General features: G+C 41.1%; 1 protein-coding gene across 8 annotated transcripts in view; it reads left to right on the forward strand.

Moving 5' to 3' along the window:
• VPS13D (vacuolar protein sorting 13 homolog D) overlaps positions 1-17,011 on the forward strand; it is a 257,865-nt gene that overhangs the window by 54,515 nt on the left and 186,339 nt on the right. For all 8 annotated transcript variants that reach the window (XM_030324829.1, XM_030324831.1, XM_030324832.1 and 5 more), the window contains 3 exons: positions 7,106-7,288; positions 12,213-12,435; positions 16,587-16,797. In XM_030324829.1, the coding sequence (XP_030180689.1) occupies positions 7,106-7,288; positions 12,213-12,435; positions 16,587-16,797 (617 nt within the window). The remainder of the gene's footprint in view (positions 1-7,105; positions 7,289-12,212; positions 12,436-16,586; positions 16,798-17,011) is intronic.

Consider the following 17,011-nt stretch of genomic DNA (forward strand, 5'->3'; position numbering starts at 1 on the left):
GTGTAAGGATTCCTTTGAATTCATATCCTTGTCAACACTTGTGAACCTCTTTATTTTGGGTCAACAATGGCGTAAAATGACATTATTGCGTATATGACCTGCTTAGGCTTTTTATTTTATTTTTTTATTTTTCTTTTCTCTTTCGCTCTCTTTCTCTTTTTTTTTTAAGAGCACAAGTGGGGGAGGGGGTGGGGTTGGGAGGAGAGAGAGTGAGAGAGAGAATCTTGAGCAGGCTCCATGCTCAGCGAGGAGCCAGACCTGGGGCTTAATCCCATGAGCCTGGGATCATGACCTGAGGTGAAATCAAAAGTTGGACGCTAAACTGACTGTGCCACCCACGCGTCCCTTATTTTTTATTTTCTAAATAATTAAAAACACTTTAATTCCACCTACGTATGCTTTTTAAAAAAGCGTTTGAAGTGAGGAATAGCATACAGTACATACATGTAATGTAACATAAAGTATGTCAGTTTTATGCATACACTTTGGAAGCCAGCATGTTAACCTTTTTCATAATCTGTTTCCATTTTGCTTTGCATTTTTCATAGCAGTCCTATTTAATAACTGTATGACCCATCAAGTCAGTTTACTTAACCATGTCCCTGTTTTTTAACATTTAAATTGTTTCCAGTGTTTCATTCTTATGAGTTATGGTTCTGTGAACAGCTTTGTGCGCATATTTTTTCTTCATTTTTTGAAGTATTTTTACAGTATTGAATCCTGTAAGTGATATTGTTTGGTCAAAGCCATGAACGTTTTTGTGGCTCTCAATATGATACTTCTAATAAACGTTGTCTATTACGTACCCTTACAACGATTACTTTCACCTGTGTGGTTTAAGCAGCAGTGAGTTATTGTGAAGACTCAGTAGGGCTAGGAAATGACACTGTACGTTAGTGTGTCATTGGGTTTCACTTCTGGGATAAGTAGGAATTAAACAGGTAAGTGTCTGAAGTTTTTGTTATATCGAGGTATGGAAGACAAGCAGTCGGTCAGTAGACCTTTAAGGAATGAGAGTCTGTCTTGACCAGTTGTGGGCTCTGAAGGAAAACTGATCTGCTCAAGGATCTTTAATCCTAGTAGTTTGAATTACTTAGGTTTAAGATTTTGCATTGCTTAGATTCATGGAGAGAGCTAAAGACCTGCTACTAAGATTGAGGCTAATTTGAAATTTAAATTCCTTTCTCCTGATTGTACTGGTGACAGGTAGTGTCCTCTACCTTTGGCTTGTAGCTTGCTTTTCTTTCTTTCTTTCTTTCTTTTTCTTTTTCTTTTTCTTTTTCTTTTTCTTTTTCTTTTTCTTTTTCTTTATTTATTTTCAAGGGGGAGAGGGGCAGAGAGAGGTGGAGACAGAATCCTAAGCAGGCTCTGTGCTGTCAGTGCAGAGCCCAACACGGGGCTCAAACCCACGAACTGTGAGATCACGACCTGAGCCGAAATCGAGAGTTGGTTGCTTAACCAACTGAGCCACCCAGGAGCCCCTGTAGCTGGACTTTTATTCCTGTGTTTTCCTGTGTATGTAAATAACGATCTAGTAGAACTTTACAGTTCTTTTTAATCTTGATGTTTGCACTTTTAAGAGCATCATACACCTTTTTTTGGGCCAAATATAAATTGTTTCCTTTATTTTTTACACTAGGAGTGTGATGTAGTTTTCCTGTGTCTTCTGCTTTATATGTTGTTTCTTTTATTTTAAACTAATGTATTCACTGAGCAACCGGGAGTGCAGATTTTTGGTGGAGCTAAGATGGGGTGTTGCAATTCTGAAATCTTGGGGCAGCAGTCTGGAACCTGGGTGTCGCCACTATGAAGCTGTGTCACCGGTGGCGAGTTATTTTTCTTGCTATTCTTCTTTGGACTCAGGTATAGGAGGAAAACGGAGATACCACAAATAAGCATGCTGCCCATTTGTTAAATAGTACATTAATGATGCTTTGGAGTTCTCAGAGTGCTTTCCTATATGTTATTTGGCCCTTATGACAAGCTTGTTTGTTGAGTTGTTTGAATTATTTAGTGAATGCTTATTGACCGATGTCATGTCGTACAATGTCAGGTAGTGGGAACATAATGGAAAGCGAGAGAGACAAGGTCATTGCCCTAATGGAGCTTCTGTTTTAGTGAGCTGAGCTGAGACAAACCAGACAAAAACAGAATTAGCTGTGATTATAGCCAGTGAGGGAGTGGTGGGCAGCCGTGTTATTGCCGTTTTATCCACGCGGAAGCAGAAATTCTTAGCTCTGCTTGCCCGGAACTCTGGCTGTGTCACAGTTCCGCTCTTCCCATTAAATAATGTGCGACTATTAAGGCATGTTAACAAAGGAAGTGCTGTGCAGTGTGCGAGCAATAGTTTATTCGTTTTGAACCTGCCCCTGAATACATTGAACTTTATAAAATATAGCTGCGTGTGTACGTGTGTGTAGAAACCGGGACTCAGAGGGTACGGGGTTGCCGTGCGAGTAGTATAGCCCCTCGACAAGGGCTTGAGTGTCTTGGGTGTGTGGTGTCATTTGATCCTCGCGATGGCTCTTAAGGGAGGGCCCATTCCTCCCATTTTGTAGGTAAGGGAAGTGAGACCGAGAGCCCTCACGAGTTCCCCAGGCTGCCAAACTACTAAGTGGCCAGGGTGGGGATTCCAGCTCAGGTAGTCGGGCTTCAGGATTCCCTTTCTGATTTCCTCCACTAAACTGCCAGAATGGTACCAGTATTTATCTCGGGAGGTGAGGTGATAGATGATACCAGATTTCTTCTGTTCGTTTGGCTTTCCTGTCTACATTTGCTACAGTGAAGACGAGTAATTTGCAATTTTATAATTTACTTAAAAAACAAAGCAAACAGGCAGTAGTCATGGGTTGATACACAGTACCAACAATTCATGTACAGTTAGAAAGGGAAGACAGTATTTACTGCGTTGTAAATTCCCCTGACTTGTTTATGTGCTTAACACCCAAGAAAGAAGAGCTTTTTGTATTATGAAGGCTATATTTTTCTTTTTAAAAAGTAGTGTTTTTCATAGGTGACGAAAAACAATAAAAATAGGAATGAGTAGAAAATTAAGACTGTCTTGTTCTATTTTGTAATCTATACTTTTCACTGACCAATGTATGAGAAACATTTCATTATATTAGCGTATTATATTTTTTGCCATCTTTATTGTGGTATAATTTACTTCTAATAAAATTAACCAATTTTAAGAGTACAATTCAATGAGTTTTAACAATTGTGTACTGTCTTATAGCCACAGCTACACTCAAGATTTTTCGAACATTTCTGTTATCCACAAAGTTTCCTTGTCTCCCTATGCAAACAGTCCCCCTGATCCCTCCCTGCATCTTGGCAACCATTGGCCAGCTTTCTGTTATAATAGTTTTGCCTTTTTTTTTTTTTTTTTTTTTTAGAATTTTCTATAAATGAAATCTTCTAGCATGGCTAGCTGTATCTGGCTTTTCTCACTTAGTGTAATGCTGGTTGAAATCCATCTGTATTGTTGCAAATAGCAGCAGTGTGATTTCTTTTTATTGCTGAGTAGTATTCTGTTCTTTGTAATAACATTTGTTTGTTCATCCATTCACCCATGTGGTGGACATTTCGGTAGTTTCCAGTTTTTGGCTATTCTGAATAAAACTACTGTGAACATTTGCATTGAAATCTTTGTGTGAACATATGTTTCTCTTAAGTAAATACCTAAGAGACGAATTGCTGCTTCATGCAACTATGTGTTTAACATCATAAGGAATTGTCTTCATAATTGTTTTGGCACCTGGCTGGCTCAGTCAGTAGAGCACGTGATTCTTGATCTCAGATTGTGAGTTCGAGCCCCACATTGGGTCTGGAGCCTACTTTAAAATAGAAACCATTCCTTAAAATAAAAAAGTTTAGAAAAGAATTGTGGCTATTCCAGATTCTTTGCTTTTTCATGTGGATTTAAAAAAATTTTTTTTTTCAACATTTATTTATTTTTGGGACAGAGAGAGACAGAGCGTGAATGGGGGAGGGGCAGAGAGAGAGGGAGACACAGAATCGGAAACAGGCTCCAGGCTCTGAGCCATCAGCCCAGAGCCCGATGTGGGGTTTCGAACTCACGGACCGCAAGATTGTGACCTGGCTGAAGTCGGACGCTTAACCGACTGCGCCACCCAGGCGCCCCTCATGTGGATTTTAGAATCAGCGTGTCAATTTCTACAATAAAGCCTGTTGAAATTTTGTTGGGGATTGTGTTGAATCTGTCGGTCAGCTTTCAGAGAATTGACATCTTCGTAGTGTTGAGTCTTTTGTTTCTTCAGTACGGTATGTTTCTCTGTTTATTTAGGTCTTCATTTTCTCTTAGCAGTGTTTGTAGTTTTGAGTGTACTGATCTTATGTATCTTTTATTAAAAATTGATCCCTAGACATTTCATATTTCTGATGCTATTATAAGTGATATTTTAAAAATGTCAATTTCTAGTTCTTTGTTGACTGTACAGAGAAATACAATTGATTTTTATACATTGACCTTGCATTCTGCAACTTTGCCAGATATACTTACCAGTTCCGGTTACTTTTTTGTAGATTCTTTAGGATTTTTTACATAGATAGTCATGTTGTCTGTGAATAGAGTTTTACTTTGTCCTTTTCAATCTGTATGCCTTTCAACTCTTTTTCTTCCCTACGGCACTGACAAGGGCTTCCAGTATAGTGTCAGACAGAAGGGGTAAGAGCAGACACCCCTGACTTGTGTCTAATCTTAGGGTAACAGTGTTCAGTGTTCCAGGGGTTGGCAGACTATGGCCTGTGAGAATATACACATAAACACATGCATACATAAAGTTGTGTTGGAATACAGCCACCGTCATTCATTTACTTACCGTCTGTGGATACTTTTACCGTTTTCTTGATCTGTCCACTTCATCTAAATTGTCAGTTTGTTGGCGTGAAGCTGTTCATAGGTTCCCTTATCTTTCAAAGATTTTTTTTCTTTTAAATGTTTATTTATTTTTGAGAGACAGAGAAAAAGAGAGAGAGTGAGCTGGGGAGGGGCAGAAAGAGGAGGGAGACAGGATCCCAAGCGGGTTCTGCGCTAGCAGCAGAGAGCCCGACCCAGTACTCGAATTCACAAACCCTAGAATCATGGCCTGAGCCGGTCCGACGCTTAACGGACTGAGCCACCCAGGCGCCCTGTTCCCTTATCATTTTAGTATTTGTAAGTTCTGTAGCAATGTCCCGCACTCCTTCCTGACAGTGATGAGTTTTGTTTTCTTCCTTTTTTTCTTGATTAATAGAGCTAGAGGTTTCTCACTTTTATCAGTCTTTTCAGATAATTAACTTACTGAGAGGCCCGTGTTGTGGCCCAGCCACACCCTCGCCGAGTATGTCGTGCACTTGGGGAGAATGTATACTCTGTGGCTGTTGGGTGTTGTGTTGTGTAAGTGTTTAATTGATTTTTAAAATTATTTTTCTGTTTTCTAAATAACTGATTTCTGCCTTACATTATTTTCTTCCTTCTACTTAGCTTCGTTTTGCTTTTCCTTTTCCTAGCTTCTTACAATAGAGGTTTTGATCACTGATTTTAATGTTTATTCTTTTATATAAAATAAACATTTAAGGGCCACCTGGGTGGCTCAGTGGGTTGAGTGTCCAACTTCAGCTCAGGTCATGATTTTACAGACCGTGGGTTTGAGCCCCGCATCGGGCTCTGTGCTGTGGATTCTGTGTCTCCCTCTCTCTGCCCCTCCCCCACTTGCACGCACGCGCGCGCACTCTCTCCATCTCTCTCGAAAAGAAATAAACATTAAACGAATTTTAATAAAAAAAGAGTAAATAAAGTAAACATTTAAGAAGTGCCTCGGTGGTTCAGTCTGTTAAGTGTCTGACTTCGGCTCAGGTCATGATCTCACAGGGATACAGCATCAGGGTTGCACTGTCAGCACAGAGCCCACTTCGGATCTTATGTCCCCCTTTCTCTCTGCCCCTCCCATGCTCTCTCTCTCTCTCAAAGATAAATAAACATTAAAGAAAAAAAAATAAAATAAGCATTTAATACATTTTTCTCTACTGTTTTAAGTGCATACTACCACTTTTTTTTTTTACCATTTTGCATGTATGTTTTATTTTGATAAAAAGTTTATTTAAAAAAGAAATTTAAATTATATAAAATTAAAATTTTTAAATATACCTTCTAAGAAGTTGCCTGGTTTAAAACAATTACAAGAGATAACTGAAAAGATAAATGTAATGATATGAAAATAAGAGCTATTTTGCTAAATAATTTTCAGAACATTAATTCATTAATTAATTGGCCAGTGAAAGTATATCAAGGGAAATACATCACAGATTTTAAGTTAGAAGAAATAAGTAGATCTCGAATCCTTTGCATAAATTTTTTTTTTTGCTGTTGTTATTCACCTGTTTTCTTTTTTCTTTTTTTTTTTTTTTTACATATAACACCCAGTGCTCATCCCAGCAAGTGCCCTCCTTAATGCCCATCACCCATTTAGCCCATCCCCCTCCCCAACACCCCACCAGCTACCCGCAGTTTGTTCTCTGTATTTAAGAGTCTCTTATGGTTTGTCTCCCTGTTTTTATCTTACTTTTGCTTCCTTTCCCCTATGTTCATCTGTTTTGTTTCTTAAATTCCACATACAAGTGAAATCATACATTTGTCTTTCTCTGACTGACTTATTTTGCTTAGCATAATACACTCTAGCTCCAGGCACATTGTTGCAAATGTCAAGATTTCGTTCTTTTTCATCACTGAGTAATATTCCATTGAATATATACCACATCTTCTTTATCCATCTGTCGATGGACATTTGCATCCCACAAGTTTTAATATACATGCTTTCCTTATTTTGGCAGTTAGGCCAAAATATTTTCCTATTTCCCTTGTGATTTCTTCTTTTAACCTTGGGTTATTAAAAAGTGCATAGTCTTATTTCCAAATACTTAGCAGTTTTCCATTCCCTTGTTACTGATTGCTAGTGTAACTCCACGGTGCTCGTATAATATGCTCTGTGCGATTTCGGTTGTTTTAGAATTGTGAATTCATGAAGGTTTTGGGAACCGGAGGCTATTTGATTGTAAAATTAGGGCATTGATTGAGCCTCTGAGTCAATTTTCCTTCTTCTTTCAGGTGAGAGATCAAGCCCAGCGCTGTTCACGGGTTCTCCTGGATATTGAGGCGGGTGCTCCTGTTCTCCTTATCCCTGAAAGTTCCAGATCAAATAATCTAATTGTAGCAAATTTGGGGAAGCTGAAAGTCAAGAACAAGTTTCTCTTTGCTGGTTTTCCCGGGACCTTTTCCTTGCAGGATAAGGTGAGTGATCAGTATCCATTCCCTTTTCAGTTCAACTCGTGTTTGAAGGTTTCATATGTTGTCATAAGATGACTCATAACTGCTGTTACTTTTGTAGTATAGGTGGCTTGAACAATTTTTTGGGACATTTTATTGATATTTCAGTTAGCCTTTTAATAGAGATAGTGTAAATTCAAACCTTTACCAATTGTATGCAGTAACTTACTTTAGCAAACAAATCAACAGAACCGACTTTCCATTTCTGTAATGCTTTTTTAACAGGCTGGTCTTATAAATAACTTTTTACACCACCTGCCTTTTTTCAGAGAATGGGTTTTGGCCCATGATTTATTGGAAGCTGTTTAAGAATATCATCATAATAAAATCTTGTACAGTATATGACTTTACAGTTTAAAACTACTTTGGTAGCACTTATTTATTTCTTATGACAATGTTTAGAGTTAATCAGGATAAAAGATTGTTGTTGTTTTCATTTTACGTTTGGGACAATTGGCAGTTGAGGAGACTCACGCTGCCCAAACTAGGGACAAGGTCTTGTTCTAGGTGTGTGTGTTGATGAAACCTTGCTGGTTTCTAGGGCAGCTTTGCGGTATATTTGCTTATTAAGTACAAATTCATTTCGCTTGTCAGAAAAGCACTTACTGAAATTCCCAACTAGTTGTGCCCATCTTTAGTGAAACAGCTAATAACATGGGGAAAGAGCCTTTGAAGGAGGAGATACATAAGATTTCATTATAAGTTCTTACGATTGCCGGTAACAGCAATAAATAGCCGATGTTCATTTTGAATACTTCTTACACATCACCCAGTGGTAAGCTCTTTATGTATTTGTCTGTTTTTTTCTCCTTAGCAACCTAAGGGGTATCTAGTTTTATTAACCCCATTTTTCAAGATTAAGGTCATTTCTTTTGGATAATACAGCTAGTCAGAAGTACAGTGTGGGCCTCAGACTTGGTGTGTCTGCCTTCTATATGCCATTGCTTTAAACTGTGATCACCTTCACAGACCTTCAGGTCACATCTTTGTGGGGAGGGAAAACTGGAGGAGGATGTGTCCTCTTGGCCCTTTCCTGCAGAGCCGAAGCTCTTTTGAATTTTCTAAAGGGTGTGACACAATTCATTAGAATAATTTAGACGGAAGAAATCTGATGATTATTACAGAAAAGATATAAATTTGAGCAGTTACTGTTTGCCTCTCTAGGTATAGAAAGAAAAGAAAATGAAAAAGTGTGATTAGGGTGCTAGTTCTTACCAGGACTTCGCCAAGGACCTCAGCTCTGTTTGGAAGGCAACCAGAGACTTTATTTGTTGGTGATGCCTAAATGCAAATAATGTTACTATTTTCAAGTTACTGTCTCCATGTTTTCTTTCATTTGTTTTACTTCTCACTCATCCGTTTATTCTTTTTTTAAATAATTTTTTAAAGTTTATTTATTTGTTTTGATAGAGACCGTGCAAGTTGGGGAGGGGCAGAGAGAGAGGGAGAGAGAATCCCAAGCAGACTCTGCACTGTCAGCGCAGAGCCCGACATCGGGCTTGAACCCACGAAACCATGAGATCATGACCTGAGCCGAAACTAAGAGTTGGACCCTTAACTGACTGAACCACCCAGTCACCTCCATTTACTCACTCTTACTGACCTACACATGCTGAGCTGAAAATGTTTGATGCAGTGAGAGGGAGTGGGTAGAGCAGGAAGGGTGCAGACCGCCAGCGAGAACATAGCAGCCGTAAGTTCGTGTTCAGACCAGAGGGAAGGTGTTTGGACAAAGGGTCGGGTCTTCCAGATGTCCCCTCACTTGCATTCACTCAGAGAAACTGGATTCAGTGATCAGAGCAGAGGGTGGCGCCAGAACGACAGTGTCCAGCATTGGAGGGCAGAGTGCCACCAGGTGTATCTTGTAGCTTCGTAGACCAGCCTTGAGCCAGAGCTGATGATTGAGAACTTGCTCGCTCGCCTCGCTGTAGGAAGGAAGCCCCTCCTGTTGGGATGATGCGCCTTCCTGCCAGAGGCTGCTTTGATTGGGAGAAGTAGACTTTCACTTGGGTACGTTTTTTAAGAGCAGAAAAGTGAAATTAGCCTGCATTGGTCTTTCACGGCAGGCCTAGTAGAGAACTAGTAACCTTGGTCTTAAGGAAGAAAGTCTATTTTCACAGTCAAGAGATAAGCATTTTGCTGTTCACTGACCAGAGGCTTAACATAAAAGATCCGTTTGTAAAAAGAAAGATGGGTAACTGCTTCTAAAATTTCTCACTCGCTTGCCGTGAATGTGCGGTATTTATAGTTAATGTGACTAGATAATGAACAGACGTATCAGAACTTTTGTTTGCACGTGAAGTTTGTCCCCACTGTCACCTCGGGACACTTTGTTCCAACATCTTGCTCCAGCGCTGCTGCCATCCCTGCCGAGGGAGAGCTGAATCCCTCCTTGGGAGCGGTCTTCTGAGCCGATAGTAAGTTCTTCAGGATGTATTTGTTTGTGGTAAGTCTTTTTTTTGAGGACTTAGTTTTTTAGGAAGGGATCAGCTGGAACCAGAATGGGTGATCAGGTTCGATAATACCATTTTTGTTTCTCTACCCTTCCTACAAAGATAAAGGACCGATGTTCTACATCGGTTATGTCTACGTACGGGCTCGTGAGCTAACTCGGCAGTTAGCTCCTAAAGAATTGCCAAAATATTTGAAGAATTGTTGCACATGAGTTTCTCTTGTTAAGTAAAGCAAATAACAGCACAAAGTTGATAGCATTTTAATGAAAAACTTGTCCTGTATTTGTTTTTGAGGATTTGATTTTAAGTGGCAGTGCATACAAGGATCGCTTTTTCTTCAAGGTATTAATCTACTCTTTTGCTTACTGTTTATTCTGAAAAACCTTATGGGATTCAGCAGTCAATTCACATTCATATGCTCAGAGCAGAAAACTTCCAAAAATTAACTCTTTAAAGCACCTCATTATTTGGGAAAGCCTGATTATCAGTTTTTTGTCCCTTTCCTGAATCACTTTCCCCCTGTGTAGAGAAGACCTTCTTAAGGACCAATAAAAGAAATTTCTTTTTTTTTCCCCCCGAGGTAGTAATTTCTTGATGATCTTATTTCCTTAAATCCTAGAGAAGCTTTATCTTGTTACATGCCAGTGATCTGTAGAATTCCATAAGGGCTGCTTGGAGTGTGTCACTGGGTAAAGTATTTGTAATCAGATCAATACATCTGTGGATCTTTACCTCTCCACAAGCTCAATTGATCGAGGCCTAGATGAAGCGAAGAATTACTTTCTTCATCAGAAATCACATTGCGTTTCCATTTTCCCTTTAGTGTATTTGTATGGGTGAGGTTTGTCTAGTGTGTGTTCTGGTGGTTAAAGAACAGGAAGTAATCCTGAAATCAGAGCTCGCGGAAGGGTTATTTGCCTTTGAGTTCCACGACTTTGGTGCGTTTGAAATTGTTTTACACAAATCCATGTCTTCATGAATGCAGGCTTGGATTTTTTATGTATGCTTTTCCTTTCATTTTCCTCAACCACAGCTTGTGCTTAAACCATAATTTCTAAGTTAGCCTTTCAGAAGCTTTCAGTTAATCTCTTCAAGCCATTGATTTATTTAAACTAACTATATAGACTGTGTACAGATAAATCTAATGAAAGAGCAACGACTGACCTAGAGTTTAAGTAAACTAAGCAAGGGGGAAGGTTTTTAATGTCAAAATATTTAAAAACAATTTTTTTAATGTTTTATTTATTTTTGGGAGAGAGAGACAGAGTATGAGCGGGGGAGGGGCAGAGAGAGAAGGAGACACAGAATCCAAAGCAGGCTCCAGGCTCTGAGCTGCCAGCACAGAGCCCAACGTGGGGCTCGAACCCGTGAACCACGAGATCATGACCTGAGCCAAAGTTGGACGCTCAACTGACCGAGCCACCCAGGCGCCCCTTAATGTCGAAATATTTAAATAAGAGCATTTGCTTAGTAATTTGCCTTCCAAAAAAAATTGCAGAAAGTTAAGAACTGTTTTTTGTTTGTTTGTTTGTTTCCACTGTTACTTGTAATTACTACTCAAGATAACTGGGAAGGAGAACAGTATTATCATCCCCTTTTCAATGCTGAGAGAAATAAACATATAAGGCAGTACTAGCAAACCCATTCTTGCCCTCCCTGCAGCTTGCTTGTGAGAAGGGGTGAATGAATCGGAAGCCCTGCAGATAGGTAGCACGGTGGCTTGGGGGAAAGCTTAAAAGTCAGTTATTGAATCATTCTGGTGAAGATTTCCCCAGTTAGCAATGAACTGAAGGTACTCAGTGTGTAAAAAAAAGTATGTAGTGTTTTCAATAGAATTACAGAATTTATGTTACTCTGTGTTTGTCCTTAATCTTTATGCCCTTGAACAGCAACATAATAGGAATGGCCAACCTCCTATGTTTTCCATTTTGTTCTCATTTGCACAGTTACTTAAAGGGATGAGAGATGTAAACCTAGAAGGAGCGACTTCTAGAAAGTCCAGACACTCCCATGGCTTCATTCCATTGGAACCACATTGCTGTTAGATACATTTTCTTAGAATAAAGAGCTCCTCCCCTCTAGCGAAGCAACAACATATATGGCTGAGAGGTCTGCTTTCTCTGTGCTGTGTTTGACCTAAGGCTAAACCACCAACAGTTAGCATCTTAAGCCAAAAGATAATACATTCCTGCAAGATTGCTATAGTTTTCAACAGGTATTGAATTATAAGTAACACCTCTGCAAAGAATTACGTGTGGCAGGGAATGCCACGAGCCTCTTACTCCTTTCGTTTCTGGAAGCTGGGGGGTGCTTGGAAAGTGTCAGGTGTCATAGAGTCTTTGAAGAGCCCAGCGACTGGAATAGGACTTCCAGGAGAGTAAAGATAAATAGTCACCCCTGTTCCTGCCTTCTAGTTTTATTTTGTTTCTTCCCAGGAGTCTGTGCCTTCAGCTTCCCCAACGGGTACCCCCAAACACAGTTTGAGGAAAACGACAAATGCAGAGGACCCGAAGGGAACCCATTCCGAGGGGCTGTTTATGATGCCTCCTGCTGGAGTGAGTGCAGGCAGCCTGAGGAATGAGTCTGTGCCGAGTACCTCGGCCAAGCAGCAAGGACAGCAAGCCACACCCTCCACCGGCCGGGTTCCTGGTAGTCCTGGTAAGAGAGGAGAAAGGTGGGGAATTCACGGGACTGTGGCAGGTACCTGGGGGGTGGGGGGGTGGGGGGTGTGTGCATCAGAGATCGCGGGTCTTTAGTGATACTCTGATTTTGCTTTTGCTTTAGAAAGCTTAAGAATCTTAGGATGCAGATTTTAGCACTGGGGTGACTTCTACAGTACAGTTCAATTAGCAAGACACAGTGTGAATAAAGGGATTTAGATGGCCTCTTAGGACTTTTTCTTCTGGGTCAGGGTAGTTGACACAAGAAGATGATAGTATAGCTGGAACGATTCCTTAGACACATCCTTGCAAGTCACTGTCTGGACATTATCCTTTTCCTACGTAAATATTATTCTGTTTAATTCTAAAAAACCCCCAGAGAACTCTTAAAAAATATTAGTGTGAATTAGGTAACAACAGATACTATAAACAACAATTTTGCAAAGACATGAACCATCCAGTTATTGGTGTTCTCTGGATTTTAAAAGTTAGTCATTCCAGGGGCGCCTGGGTGGCTCAGTTGGTTAAGCGTCCAACTTCGGCTCAGGTCGTGATCTCGCCATTTGTGAGTTCGAGCCCCACATCAGGCTCTGTGCTGACAGCTCAGAGCCTGGAGCCTCCTTTGGATTCTGTGTCTCGCTCTCTCTCTGCCCCTCCCGTGCTCACGCTCTGTCTCTCTCTGTCTCAAAAATAAAAAAACATTAAAAAAACAAAAGAATTGGTCATTCCAGAGGAGAGCCTGGTTTTGGCCTTTTGGTTTTTATTAAAAATTCAATTTAATTTTTTTTTTTCCCATTTTAATTCCAGTATAGTTAACAGGGTTCTGTTACTTTCAGGTGTATGGTATAGTGAGTCAGCATTTCCGTACGTGGCCCTGTGCTCATCACAAGTGCCCTCCTTAATCCTCATCACCTCTTTCACTCATCCCCTCACCACCTCCCCTCTGGTAACCATCGGTTTGTTCTCTATAGTTGAGTCTGTTTCTTATCTTGTCTCTCCCTCTCTCTCTTTCTTTTTCTTTTTTCCTTTGCTTGTTTGTTTCTTAAATTCCACATAGGAGTGAAATCTATGGTATTTGTCTTTCTCTGGCTGACTTACTTTACTTAGGTTAGCCAATACTCTGTACCTCCATCCATGTTGTCACAAATGGCAAGATTGCAATCTTTTTTTTATGGCCGAATAATATTCCATTGTATATATACCACCTCTTTATCCATTCATCAGTTGGTGGATTCTTGGGCTACTTCCATAACTTAGCTATTGTAAATAATGCTGCTATAAAACTCGGGGTGCCTGTATCCCTTTGAATTAGTGTCTTTGTGTTTTTTTGGGTAAATACCCAGTAGCAGGATTACTGGACCATGGGGTAGTTTTATTTTTAGCTTTTTGAGAAACCTCCATACTGTCTTCTACAGTGGCTGCACCAGTTTGTATTCTACCAAGCTTGAGGGCTCCCCTTTCTCCACATCCTCGCCAACACCTGTTGTTTGTGTTTTTTAGTTTAGCCATTCTGACAGGTGTGAGGCGATATCTCATCGTGGTTCTGATTTGCATTTCCCTGATGATGAATGGTATTGAACATCTTATCATGTGTCTGTTGGCCATGTGCCTGTCTTGTTTGGAGAAATCTTGGCCCATTTTTTAATTGGGTTATTTGGGTTTTGTGGCTGTTTTGTAGAAGTTCTTTATATGTTTTGGATACTAACCCTTTATTGGATATGTCATTTGCAAATATCTTCTCCCATCCAGGAGGCTGCCTTTTGGTTTTGTTGATTATTTCCTTTCTAGGGCAGAACTTTTTATTTTGATGTAGTTTGGCCTTGGGTTTTTTATTTTTTTTATTTATTTTTAAGTTTTAGAAAATTTTATTTATGTGTGTATGTATGTATTTTAAGTTTATTTCTTTTGAGAGAGAGCGAAAGAGCAAGCACAGGGAAGGGGCAGAGAGAGAGAATCCCAAGCAGGCTCCGCGCTGTCGGTGCAAAGCCTGATGTGCGACTCGATCCCACAAACTGTGAGATCGTCACCTGAGCTGAAATGGAGAGTTGGATGCTTAACCAGCTGAGCCACCCAGGCACCCTTAATTTTTATTCTCTAATTTAAGCCATCTCTACACCCAACATGGGGCTTGAACTCATGACCCCCAGATCAAGAGTCATATGTTCCTCTGACTGAGACAGCCAGGTGCCCCTTTCGGTTTTGGGATGTATTCTGGGTGGGTGATGGATAGGATAAGTGAGATGGTGCTCTAAGGAGTCAGAGAGGGAAACCGAATATGATTCCCACAAAGTCAGTTCAGTGTGATTGGGCTTTGAGAGAATGTGGGACGCTAGCTGACGAGGCTGTTGCATGTCTTTTGTTACATGCAAGGACTGACCGTGCTAGGTACTGCTCCCTGTAGTCCCCTGTGGTCCTAGAGGCGACAGAAAGGTGGTTTATGGTTGCGTTGGTGATTAAAGAAACGAGGTTATCACAGTCCTCATCACAGTGCTGGCTGTTGAACACTTAGTGTGTGCCAGATCGCACGGCACATTCTTTCGTAAATCGTTGCATTTCACCCCCATAGCACCCCTGTGGAGTTTCATTTTTATCCTCATTTTACACGTGAGGGAGCAAAAGGCTTAGAGAGATTGAGTAGCTTAGCTTGGCCTCGGTTGTGTGGATAGTGGAGTTGGACTGTGAACTTAGGCTGTCTGACTCCAGAGCCCGAATCCTTAACCCACGTGATACGGTCTGCCGCTTTCTCCCCGTGATGCGTGTAGAGCGTGGAGGGGGCACATGCACAGTGCGGCTCAGCACTTGTTACCACCTGGTGTTGCTGTAAGGACAGTGGTGGTTAGGAGGAGGGCCAGCTTGAGTGCCTCTAAGAAGTGATTCGGGATGCTTTCGAGGTGGTTGGTAAGATCTGTCTCTGAACAGTATTTCTCCTCCTGATTTGCTGTTTCTAGAATTTCTTTATGATTAAGATGGGATTAAAGTCGTGGTTTTCGAGCTGCTTCTGTGTATCCTTAGGATTCCGTGATGACCCTAGGGGGTCTCTGAAGCCCTCTGTTCCTTTCTCTACCCCCTTCTACCTGATCAGTTCCACTTTTATCTCTTTCACATAGTTATCAAAATAGTAAAAAATCAAGAACTGATATATTTAGTGTGGGCTGAATGCTGATGTTATAATTTTGTTCTGTTGGACATGGTTCCTGCCACCATGCGCAGGAGATGAGAAAGGCACTAAGCAAGCATCTAAGTGTTGACAGAGTAAGATGTTATGGGAAAGATGGAATGGTGCAGGAGGGAAGAACCGAGAGGACCCAGTTGAGATCGAGAGGGGAGGGTGATGCCGTTCAGATAGCAAGGGGCTTAGCAGTTTTGGGGGAGGCAAAGGCTAGTGAGCCTGAGGCTTCAGGAGCAGGGTGGAGAATGGCTTGAGATGAGGTTGGAAAAGTAGGCAGTGGGCTTATGCAGGGTTTTATAGGGATTTAGGGGGGAGTTTTGCAGAAACAACTTTGGATTCAACATAGTCATTAAAGCGTAGAAAGAACAGAATGTTATGGTCTCGTTTATTTTTTTAAGGATTACTCAGGTATTTTGTGGGCAGAGTGGTTTTGTGAAGGCCAGAAGGGGAATGGTGTAGGTGTACTGGAGGGGAGTTTCTGGTGGGCCAGGCGAGAATGACGGTGATTTGGATTAGATCACTGGTAGCGGAAGTGGTTACATACTTGTTTGAGAAAAGAATTCTGGTGCTGGACAATTTTGTAAGCCTTTTGGGTGACACTATCTCTACATGAGACCCCACCCCTGTAGGATGTCCTTGGGAGGGATGGCTGTCAAATCATTTCAGTCATAAACCCTTTGAGCTCAGCTAGTGTCTCGGGACAGTAGCGAGACGCTGAAGGGATGTGGCACAATATGTACGTGATGCGGAAGGGGAGGAGCAGACAGGAAGTATCTAGCACACGGAGTGTCGCATGGGGAGGTCTTGGTGCCAGGTGAAGACCTCCGGACGTCAGTTTTTTGAAGCTGGCAGTTCTGAACATTTTAGATTCTGTCATCTAAAGACAGAGTGAACTTCCTTTAGCTTTTTAGTTTTTATTCAGGGCCAGTCCTTTTGGGTGTTATTTTCTTCATTCTCCCTCTTCCCTTGGGTCCACGTAGAAGACCACGTCTGCCTGCTGGATTGCATTGTCGTGGATCTGCAAGACATGGACATCTTTGCTGCAGAGAGACGTCCACGAGAGTATTCTAAGGCCTCAGACGACAGCAGTGGAGATCTGATCTTCCCTTCCTATTTTGTGCGGCAGACGGGAGGGAGTCTCCTCACTGAGCCTTGTAGGCTGAAATTGCAGGTGGAAAGGAATTTGGACAAGTGAGTGGTTTACATCTGAGTAACTGTCTGTCCTAGGTAAAGTCTTAATAACTTGGAAGTCGGCGCTGTGAAGGTAAGTCTGGAAGAGATAGGTATTTACTTATTTCTTCTATGTAACAGATGGTTATTGAGTCACTGCTATGTTCTAGACACGAGGGCTACGCTAACGCAAAGAAAAACCTTCTGTCGTTATGGAGTTTACATTCTGTTGATA

This window comes from Lynx canadensis, chromosome C1 (assembly GCF_007474595.2).
Source record: "Lynx canadensis isolate LIC74 chromosome C1, mLynCan4.pri.v2, whole genome shotgun sequence".
Taxonomy (NCBI): Eukaryota; Metazoa; Chordata; class Mammalia; order Carnivora; family Felidae; genus Lynx; species Lynx canadensis.